Here is a 12,105-nt window from a genome sequence, read left to right on the forward strand (position 1 = left end):
TATAGCTTCCCTCGGACAAATGAAGTTTGAGGGCGGGGCCTGAGATATGGGCCTGAGATAGGTCAATTGCAAGCTGTGTGGCGATTTTACTCCTTTAAATTCTATCTGATTGGGCTGTCTTCCACTAAAGAAATTTTTTGTCCGCTTATAGTCATAGGATTTGTCTCCTGTATTGGTTTTAAATATTAGAACCACTGTAGGGTCATTGTTATTTGGTGAGGTCTCTATTGATGTGAAGTATTGTTTTTGTTTTATATATTGAATCTTGTTTTATGTTCCCCGCGCACACACGCGATCACATATGCACACTGACATGCACTTCACTTCACAAGGACCACAATGGAAACAAGCTCTATACTAGGGCTTTATTGTGTTTTTATCCTTTTGATCAATATTATTTGTATTGTATTGCTCAACCCTTTTTAACTTAGGTTGCGTTCACACCTACCCTGTTTGGTCCGTTTTAAGTGAACCATGGTCCCTTTAAATCAATAGTCCGTTTCGTTTTGAGAGATAGTTTGAACACAAACCAAACTATTGTGAGGACCAAACAACTGAACCATGGTCCTCTTGAAAAGTTGGGACTCGGTCTGTTTCAAAGTGGAACATGGTGCGGTTTGCTGTTGGTGTGAACGCAATCGAACTTTATATAGTACCTAATCTAGGAAGCAAAGTAGCCTACAGTGCATTGCAGTGTGCGCTCCGTAATAGTCAGACTTGTGCCGCACGCGTAATGACAGTCTCTCTCTCTCTCTCTCTCTCTCTCTCTCTCTCTCTCTCTCTCTCTCTCTCTCTCTCGCTCTCTCTCGGAAAGCAGTGCATGCTCCGTAATATGATCATTATGATCAGCGCTGCTAGGATCCTGATGGGAGTGCGTAAACACGACCACATCACACCCATCCTCCACTCACTTCACTGGCTCCCCATCACCACCCGGACTGAATACAAAATATCCCTTCTGACTAGGGCTGCAACGAGAAATTGTTGCGTCGATTAGTCATTAACACTTTAATCGCCGAAAACTGTCATCGAAAGCCTATTTCCTTTCCGGAGCCCTGAGACACACTGCTGATCTCCTCTCAACTCTCTAGCGGTTCAAGAGCGCCATCTGGTGGCCGATCGGCAGATCGCCAACCGGATATTAACCTTTGAACCGGTAGTGCTCATCCATATGTGGTCCGGCCACTCGCTATCGTTAGAGAGACTCCGTCTTGATACAGTGAACATCGATCGGTGCAAATAACTCGAAAAAACAACATGATTTGGACGTATATACTATTATACAACCTGGAAATGGATCGGGCATTTCTACATCCCATAATAGAAAAAATTCTGTTCCACGCTCATCTGCCAGCGGCGCGAGGAAGCCACGGTAAGATTCAGCGTTATATTCTAACGTGTTCTTTACTAACTGCTCTGATGAACATATGACCCACTCTGGATGAATCATCTAACGCTGCCCACGGAATTATAAACGATCCCCCGCCCATTCGGTCATCATCAGATGATGCGTAGAAACTTCTAGAACCACGTCCAGTTGAAATTTTTTATCTCACACAGATTCCTACCAAACTGTATTTGATCATCAATATAATGCATTTAGGGCTATAAATCACGTTCTGAAGAAAGCTGCAGAAAACGATAAAAACATACTTATACTTTAGACCATATTTTAGTATGAATATGTGAATGAAAAAGTTTAACGTTGCTACACCCTGAACAATACATATAGGACATTGAATGGGCCATAATAATGGCAATTTAGCAATAGAATTTAAAAAGTTATAGCCCTGCAAAGAACTTCTCCATGTTAAATAGGGCTGGCGAGGGATGGTAAATTATGAATTTAACCCCGGCGATTAAAGTGTTAAAAAAATATATATATATATTATAATTTTTTTAATTTTAATTTTTTGCACTACCTATCTTTGTGAAAGTGGCTTCTCACCTCTGGTCCAGCCAGCTGAAGACTTCTTAGCTTAACATAACAGACCGACAGTAAGTTTGGGGGAACTAATGGGATAACTGGGGATGTTGTTTGGTCCTGACAAGAGTCTCAAAGCAACTCTGAGGTCATGCTCAATGTCCAATCTGTTCCTCTGCTCTGTCTTCAGCTGGACCAGAGCTGAGAAGCCACTTTCACAAAGATAGGTAGTGCAAATTTTTTTTTTTTTATATAATTGTTTTTCGATTAGTCGACCAATCGAAAAAATAATCGACAGATTAGTCGACTACCAAAATAGTCATTAGTTGCAGCCCTATTTCTGACCCATCAGTGCATCCACGGAAATGCCCCCCCCCCCCCCCCCGCCCTACCTCAAGGATCTCCTCACCCCAGAACCATCCACCCGTAACCTTTGCTCCCCCAGGACCAAGCTCCGCACCATGGGTGACCGGGCCTTCTGCTCGGCTGCTCCTTGCCTGTGGAATGCCCTCCCTGACTACCTCAGAGCACCACAGACCACCTTTAAAGGTGACATGCATTATAAATGTCATTTTTCAGTCTCTAGCATTGTATTATAGTAATAGGAGTTAGTATCAATGTGTTTTTGTGTCTAAATACCATATTGGTGGATTGCTCTGATTCAGCTCAGATCATTTCCTGCTCCAGTAAATTAGGCCATCCTGATTTGAAGGCCTGAGTGACGTCACTCAGGCTCTGGGTAGCGGACAGTGATGTGATTGGCTCTGTGGTTGTAGCTAATGCCCGCCCACAATCTACCTAGACTGACTACACAGCGAGTGGAAACCACTTCCTCATACTGCGGCAGAGTGAATGCACTCTGGAGGGAGAGAGAGAGAGAGATAGAGAGGGAGAGAGAGAGAGAGAGAGAGAGAGAGAGAGAGAGAGAGAGAGAGAGAGAGAGAGAGAAAAAATCTTGAGGCTGAAAAATGATGGTTTTGAGTACTTGATTAGAATAGAAATATAAAACAATGATTTTTTTTTTAAACCTTACAGATGTCTTCAATAGACTCACAGGAATTGTGTAAAGTTGCCCAAATAGTGCTAGGAATAGCAATGCATGTTCCCTTTAAAAGAGGACTAAAAACGTACCTCTTCACAAAAGCCTTCTCTTAGTTTTAACCTTTTTATACATGCCTTGTGTGTTTTATCGCTTTTTTCTATGTTTTTATGCCTTGTTTTTTTAATTGCCTATGTTTTTAAAGTCTATGTTTTTACCCTGTAGCACTCTGAGATTTGGTTTCCAAATGTAGAGTGCACTACAAATTGAATGTATTATTATTATTATTATTATTATTATTATTATTATTATTATTATTATTATTATTATTATTATTATTATTATTATTATTATTATTATTATTATTATTATTATTATTATTATTATTATTATTATTATTATTATCCACTGGAATAAAAAATAGGTTTACTACTTACATACTGTAGTTGTCTCCTTTGTTCATTAATGTTACCTAAATGTCATATAAGTGAATTGTATAGAAATAACTCACCAAAATGTACTATTGCACAACTGATTTGACAAAAAAAAATCCACCAAAATTCACCTTTTACTGAAATTGCTCCACTGTTCAGGTGGGATTTTCCAGAAAATTATCTCTCCAAATGAATGAATGACCTGGGCGACTGATCTGTCCAATAGATGAATGACTTGGCGACTGCATGTCCTTTGTTTACAAATTAGGTTCACAAAAAAAAAGGGCAGTGTTAACACTGCCGGCGCCAACAGCAGAGGGCGCTGTGACCCTTTAGTGCAGGGGTCTCAAACTCACGGCCCGCGGTGCAATTGTGGCCCGCTGGATGATATTTTGCGGCCCCCTACTTGACATCAAAGTTTAGTGTTAGTGCGGCCCGCGCGCAACTTTTTGCAGAGTCGTTGTGCGAGTTGGACGTTTTATTTATTTGATCACTTGTAGGCTACCATAGCACAGGCTCATGACAGCAACGTTACGTTAGTGACTTGGTTAAAACGTGATTCCGGAGTGATACCAAGTAAAGTGGAAGGAAAATATATCCTGTAACCCAGTGCGTATGGCAGGCATTCTCCGCTATCTCCTCTGCAAGCACTGCTCCACTGTCTGTGTCTGTCTACTCTGGTCCAATCACATTCAGCGTCCCGTCAGCGTTTCCCCCCCCCACCCACAGTCTGCGAATCAGAGGCAGAGTAGGGCGGGTCTTCACGGAATGCATGTCATCTCTTTCAATGGTTCGAGTCAAAGCGAGAGTTGACAGCGCATCTACAGGTAGTCTAATCGGCAGGTACTGTAGCTAGTAACTTCGTTCCCAGTTTTATCTCCGTGAGATAAATGTAGCTAGTAGCCTAGTTTCGCCAACAGGCAGCTAGTAGAGAAATGTGGCATGTTCAATGATGGCCAGTAAAAGAAAAGTCGACAGTGAAAATCGCTGCAATTCAAAGGTGAATGGACTGAAAGATATGCGTGCATCCTCCCAGCACCAAACCAATGTGCCTAATATGCCAAGAAACGGTAGCTCTTGTGAAGAGTGGCAATTTGAAACTCCACTACGAAACAAAACAGTTATTTTGATGCAACCTTTCCTCAAAATTCAGTGCTAAGAACCACAAAATAAATGGAATGAAATCATCATATCAAGCTGCAAGCAGAATTATTGTTAAATCTATGTCACAACGAAAAAAAGCAACCAAGTCCTCACTCAGTGGCATGGGTTTTGGCTAAACACAAGAAGCCATTCTCTGATGCATACATAATAAACTAATGTATGACTGAAGTGATGGAGACCATGTTTGAAGGCAAACAAAAGCAAATCCCCCTCAGATAGCACAGCAACCAGAATAACTGAAATACTGGCTGGTGATTTGATTAAACAGCTTTGTGATAGAATAAAAAAATGCACAGTGCATTTGCATAGCTGTGGATGAGTCCACTGACACCACTGAGAGGCCTATGTTCTGAAGAACCGTTCATGTTCTGAAGAACTGTTCATGTTCTGAAATGTTATTGCTAAAGATTGAGAAGATTGGATCAGTTGTACTTTTTTTTTTTAATACTTGAAACCCCTTTTTTGTGAATTATTTGATGCAGCCCAGCCTCACCCAGACTCTACCTCCAGCGGCCCCCAGGTAAATTGAGTTTGAGACCCCTGCTTTAGTGCCAGTGCTTTATCCAATGAAGGATATGACTTATTTGCGAGTGCTTAGAATATATCTTAAATTATGGCTATGGGTCTAATACACCCGTCGCTTATCAATGAGTTGCTTGCAGTCAACATGTACAAAACGTTTTTTCATCGGTACATTTCCGTTTTATACCGCTTTGAATACGAGTATAGTTTTGGTGATTTCTAGTAATTCCAGAGAAAGACGCGATAATAGCCCTTTAGTGGAATACACAAAACACGTTGTCATTTTTCGGCTGATTTATGAATAGTTTTCAAATAAACACTAGATTATCGATAGTATGTGTCCTCATACACGATACAGAAGCGGGCTGAAGAATCGCTTATCCGTGCCTTGGTCAGAGCCAACGGCACGCACGCACACACACACACACACACACACACACACACACACACACACACACAGACACATTGTGATCGCTGTGAAAGAAACATCTGATTAACCCAAGATTGGTAACATAGAGTCCTTACCTCACATCTGATGTCCTGCAAAAAGATTAATCCAATTCCTGATCGCCATTCCAAATATTGCGTTTATTGATCCAACGTTATATATCCAAAACACATAATCCACGCTGCTCAGAGTGTCCCCAGTCCATCTGTTATAACGATACTGCATGCCCGAGAAGGAAAACCTGGACCGGACTTTTTTTTTTGATGCACAACCCCAGCCAGAGGGATTCCAATGATGTGCAATACCATCCGGGAGACGATAGGCGGCGGTATTTGGCCTTTGCGAGCTCAGACCCATTCCCAATGATGACGTCAGGCTAGATGGATGAAAAATGAATGGATATAGTGAATCAAAGAAATATCTATTAAAACCCGAGATTTCTCGGGTTTGGCGCCCAGAGCATGGCGAGTTAACCCGACTTATCTCGGGTTTGGCCTTGAATGGGTTAATGCAAACCAAAATCAAACAATGTACCATTCTCACATTTGGTCCACCAGAAAGTCCGGACTATCCGTGGACTTTCAGATGTGAACACGGCCTTAGGGAACCCAGGGCTTTCAAACAGCGGGAAAAAGTTAGAATTAGGCCAACTGGGTGAAACTCTGGTTCAGCACACGTCGCTCGAGGTTAGATGAGGAACACAAGCAAAACTTTTCAAAGGTGCGTCACCTGACTTCAGAAGCCGCCCTCGGTCGAAGTTCTTGGACTGTGAGGAACAAAGCGCGGGGGGGGGGGGGGGGGCACGGAGACATGAGAGGTGTCTTTTTGAAAACATTTTCACCCGATAGGATCTCTGCCGATGTGGCTGTGAGGTGAGTTTATACGGCTTGACCTTTTTGGTACAGATGAAAAGTTTGGGCTTTTGACATAACCACGGGAACCACGGAGAAAATCAATGTAAACCGCGCGTTTTGACACGGAGATAAATCTTTCATAAAGCACAGAGGTTTTGCTTCAGTGAGAAGTGCAACGGTTGTATCTGACTCCTTTCATAAATGAAGGCAATTGATTTTCTCAGATTTTCTGTGATATATATATATATATATATATATATATATATATATATATAAAAAGGCAATAACTTGCTTCCATCTGTGCCTGTATGGATGATATGTAGATGTCATTCTATACTGTCATACACAATCATATTCTTTGAAGTGATTGCACAGTGGAATTGTTTATAAAGACACATTTTCTCTCATGGTATTGAGCTGAGATCCAGACAGCGCTTTACATTAACACAAGCCCCCCCGCCTAATGTCAGTAGGTATTGTTCCTGTGGCTGGTAAGTGTTAGTTTTACTAGCCACTTTATCAGCTACTTATCCTGTGTTCAATTAGTTTTCACTATTCTAAAAACGTCTTTGGCTGCTAAGAAATTTAATTGGTTCGTTAAACTGAATTCACAATGCGCGGTGGCTGGTTGAGGATAAGTCAGTGTCATGCCCTGTGTAGAAAGCTTGCTAGTTTCATAGAACTGCGGTATACAGAGAATGAGCACTTTATCCCTTGGTAGTGAAAGGTTAACCTTCTGTAGTGTGGTAGTGAAAGGGTTATGGAGTGACACCTTTATATCACTTTTGTCCATCTACAGTACAGTATGTGTCGTATAGACGGGTTTCTTGTTTATAAACATAGCGCGTTTTGTTTATGCTCTATACATTTTAACAGACGTGTCTCGGGGGAGGTGGGAGGGAGGGATGAAGGGGAGAAAAAAAAACCTGTTCATTGCAAACTGTTTGTAACCTTTAAATGCAAATAAAAATATATTGGGGGAAAAAATTGCGCGTTTGAGCCAATCAGCAGTACCCGCCGTGACCTGGGGCACGTGTTGTTGCCCCCTACCTGTGTGAGCTGCTGCGCTAAAAAAAAAGTACAACAGGGCTCTATGGAGAAATCATGACACTCCCCTGACTTACAGTTTTGCCAAATCAGCATCGGCTGTGAGTGTGAGTCTTTCATCTTTTACATGTCTAGCTTTGGTATGGATTGATTGTTTAGAACGCTAGCATGGCTAACAAATGCAAATATATTGTAGTCTGTCCCGTTGTTCTGACCAGGATTACGTTCCTTTTTGCCTCCTTGATGCACGTGCACACTGAGTCTGACATGGATGAGAAACCCATATCTATAGTTTATTTACGCTTCAGACTGACGATCCTTCTCGACCTCTTGAGAATGTGACCACTCAGTGCTGTGTGACCCGTGACATTGTTTCTCCTTGGTTTCCCCTCGGTCGCTCTCACATCACGTACGGGTCCCTGTGTCTCTCCCCTGTGGTCCAGGAGCAGACGGTGCGTGAGCTGGAGCAGCGGGGGAGGCAGCAGGCGGTGGAGGTGGAGAACGGCAGGGCCCTGCGCGCCAAGGTGACCCAGGAGAAGGCCAAGCTGGAACTCCACATCGCAGCCATGGACGCAGAGCTGCAGGAGGCCAAGCGATGGTCTGTCCCTGCCACGGAGGGAGGGCGGGCTAGAGATGGAAGAAGAGGGAGGGAGTCCAGTAGGGCTGTCTTAAATACTTCGAAGCTTCGTTCGATGGGCATGGGATTCGAATGGGAAAATAAAATTCGAATATATAAAAAAGAAAAAAAAAATATATATATATATATTTTTTTTTTTGCTAAATCAACTCTGCCTCTCTTTGTTAACACATTCAGGGCCATTGTGGCCCGTCTAATCCCACTCTATGAGGCCAGCTTTTCATTACAAGTTTTCACTGTGCGTGAGGTTGTTTGTAGAGCTAAATCTATATTTTATATTATTGCTATGTGTCCATTGTCATTGTCAATTGACAGTATAAACCTTCCCTTCAATATGCCATAAAGAAATAATTTTTTCATCAATACGTTCCCGTTTTATAGCGTCGTGAATATGAACTATATACCGCAATGGTAATTCCTGCAAAGCTAGTTATAGGGCGCTAAGCTAATAACGTTAAATCAATTGGCGTTTCGGCCCTACACAAGCTAGAGTTAAAAATCTAAATGCATATAATCGGTATCATGTTCCACCATGAATTCATGAAAGGGGGGGGCCGGGGGAAGTCGTTTCTGATTATTGATTACCAATAACGGCATTTGTTACAAAGGGTCAGATTAAACCGAATATATGTATTTATTGATTGATATATATTGCATAATATTTGTATATCGTTTGATATCCCTTGTGTATTCTTTGTACATATACACGGAATATCCCTTTAACCTAGTAGCCTACAGACCATAATATTTCGTTCTCTTATTGGATAGCGTTCCACCAGCGCCAGTGTCTTACCCCCAGAGTCGAGTTCAAAGCTACCGTCAAGGCTTCTCTGTACATGCCCGGTTCTGCCCAGGACTACGAGACAGGAATAAGGCTGGCACTAGTTTATTCCCCGTACATATAAATATGGCGCAGGTGAATACAGAAGTAGTTCAGTCCGCAGTTCAGTTCGAGTTCGAGTTACCCAAGTGAAGCCTCACCCACTATGCAACGTGCGGTGAAGTAGGGCCCGTATTGCCCCAAAATAGAGTCTTGTTTTATCCTAATACGTTTGTTCAACGTATCGTTCGCTCCTTACTAGTAAGCCTTCATCACGAGTCAAAGACCAAGTGAAGTGAGCAATTGTGTGTCTAAATAGAGCACTTATAGCCGCGTGCGAATAGGATAGTAAAGTATCAGCGCTTGGTTAAATAACGTCCAGTTCAACTTAGTTAATGTGAACCACCGCGCACCGGAGGATCTACACCGGTGAATGCAGACCCCCTTTCCGACTGGATTATTATTATTGCTTTGGACCAGGCTGTTAGAGCGGAGAAGAATCGTCTACACCCACTGCTGTGGGACCTGCCCGTGAGGAGCATCATTCGAGCCCGTCTCTATTGGAGAGGATGACCGGCTTCCACCTGTGCTGCACGCATACTGGGATTAGAGTCGCTGCCTTTCGTCTGCTGAGCAGGGAGTAATATACCGCCTCCGGGAGCCTATTGAGTCCCCGCTGACCCAGACTTTGCATTAGAGCATTGCCTCCCCCTGCTGGCTTACAACCGGTGGAACCCCCTACCAGTATCCCCTAGATATAATTCCTAATATTCAAGTTGTATTATTATCTCATGCGTAACCAGAGAATGGACATTCATTATTGATTTGCCTACGCACATTCCTTTGCCTTACAAGTGCATTCAATTAAAGTATATTATGTATTCTTGCTGCTAATAAATACTTAAAGACAACTTTGTGTAGAACCGATTCATTGTGGGGAAGTGTTCTCATCATATACTCGTGTACGGTATGGCCAGTATAATGTACATAAGACGGTATGGTTTAATGATACCATACTTGATTAATACAGTCAGGGAATTGTACCCCTCAGTTACAGCATTCGTTATTGCAACATCATACGCTGACCGGGTGGATGGATATGAGAACAAGGCCCGATCAGACTGAAATTGACGTCAAATCGCTCTTACCTGTGGCCGGTTGGATTCCAAAAAGAATTTCCCAGTTATTAGATCACCATCTGGTAGATCGATATGTCCATTGGCTGATGCTATATTCCTTTACTGTATACTGAATTCGCCGTCGCAAAAAGTATTCCAGGCGATCTGGTGAAGCCATAGCTTTAGGCTAACAGAAAAGCTAACCCGGAACGAAAAAAAAGTGACACCCGGTCTGCAACAGGGGAAACTGCATTCTCGAGACAGCGCCAATACCAGGATCTGGCCGGTACTGCACTTTCGGAGTCCCGATATGCCTTTTCCAGCCAACATCCAGCTCCGTGACAACATCCGGGATATTAGAATGGAATAAAAACAAAAACAAGCTTAACACGTATATATACGTGGTTGGCCGTCAAGCGTCGGCTCCCAAACACGTATATATATATGTGGTTGGCCACGAATGTGTTAACTACAACAAGCAATGCCGTTTGTTATTTAAGATGAGGTCGGACTCGGCACTGACAGATTTGTGTTCATTGTGCTGCTTTTATAAAGCCTCAAATGACGGCTTACAATATTTCATGAAGCAAAGTGTTTCGTTTGTCTAAGATTTAAAAAGGTTTAAACTTTACAGCACTGACAAAGTTGAACAAAGTGCTGTACAAGTCCCACAACATAAAAAAATTATAATAATAATATATATATATATATATATATATATATATATATATATATATATATATATATATATATATATATAATTTTTATTTTATTTTTTTTAATCTCGAAGCTTCGAATTAAAATCGAATCTCGGCCCCGAAGCTTCGAATGCCAAAAAGAAATTCAAAGGTCAGCCCTAGAGTCCAGACTACAGACCAAGTAGGAACTCATTATGGGGCTGAATTGGACTCTTAATATTGATAGATACACACTTTAATCCTTTCACTACCACACTACCAAATGGTTAACCCTTTCACTGCGACAATACAGAAGGTTAACCCTCTCACTGCCACACGACAAAGCGTTATTGGTAGTGAAAGGGTTAACCGTCTGTAGTGTGGCAGTGAAAGGGTTAACACACTGTTGCATCATTTTACACAGCTTTCAAGGCCAGATTGCTAGACACTGCTCTGTTGCATTTTACAGTGTCTACTGTTCACGCCTTGTGGCTACCTAGGTGTTACTGTACCTGTGAGACCTGTGCTACCTGCTCACTGGCTCTTCCTTTTGCTGTTGTGTAGGAGCGCGGATCAACTGAGTGAGAAGGAGCAGCAGCGTGAGCAGCACGAGGAGACACTGCAGAAGCTCCAGGCCAAGCAGGAGGTCGACATGACCCACTACCAGCAGGAGCACGCTCTCTCTGCCGCCAAGGTACACCATACCGCTCTCTCTGCCGCCAAGGTGCACCATACCGCTCTCTCTGCCGCCAAGGTACACCATACCGCTCTCTCTGCCGCCAAGGTGCACCATACCGCTCTCTCTGCCGCCAAGGTACACCATACCGCTCTCTCTGCCGCCAAGGTGCACCATACCGCTCTCTCTGCCGCCAAGGTGCACCATACCGCTCTCTCTGCCGCCAAGGTACACCATACCGCTCTCTCTGCCGCCAAGGTGCACCATACCGCTCTCTCTGCCGCCAAGGTACACCATACCGCTCTCTCTGCCGCCAAGGTGCACCATACCGCTCTCTCTGCCGCCAAGGTGCACCATACCGCTCTCTCTGCTGCCAAGGTGCACCATACCGCTCTCTCTGCCGCCAAGGTGCACCATACCGCTCTCTCTGCCGCCAAGGTGCACCATACCGCTCTCTCTGCCGCCAAGGTGCACCATACCGCTCTCTCTGCCGCCAAGGTGCACCATACCGCTCTCTCTGCCGCCAAGGTGCACCATACCGCTCTCTCTGCTGCCAAGGTGCACCATACCGCTCTCTCTGCCGCCAAGGTGCACCATACCGCTCTCTCTGCTGCCAAGGTGCACCATACCGCTCTCTCTGCCGCCAAGGTGCACCATACCGCTCTCTCTGCTGCCAAGGTGCACCATACTGCTCTCTCTGCCGCCAAGGTGCACCATACTGCTCTCTCTGCTGCCAAGGTGCACC

The 12,105-nt window shown here is 43.6% G+C and overlaps 1 protein-coding gene across 1 annotated transcript in view; it reads left to right on the plus strand.

Moving 5' to 3' along the window:
- cep112 (centrosomal protein 112) overlaps positions 1–12,105 on the plus strand; it is a 395,959-nt gene that overhangs the window by 153,647 nt on the left and 230,207 nt on the right. The window contains exons 15-16 of the mRNA XM_084329136.1: positions 7,876–8,030; positions 11,249–11,378. Of these exons, the coding sequence (XP_084185262.1) occupies positions 7,876–8,030; positions 11,249–11,378 (285 nt within the window). The remainder of the gene's footprint in view (positions 1–7,875; positions 8,031–11,248; positions 11,379–12,105) is intronic.

This window comes from Notolepis coatsorum (genome assembly GCF_963971535.1).
Source record: "Notolepis coatsorum genome assembly, chromosome: 14".
Taxonomy (NCBI): domain Eukaryota; kingdom Metazoa; phylum Chordata; class Actinopteri; order Aulopiformes; family Paralepididae; genus Notolepis; species Notolepis coatsorum.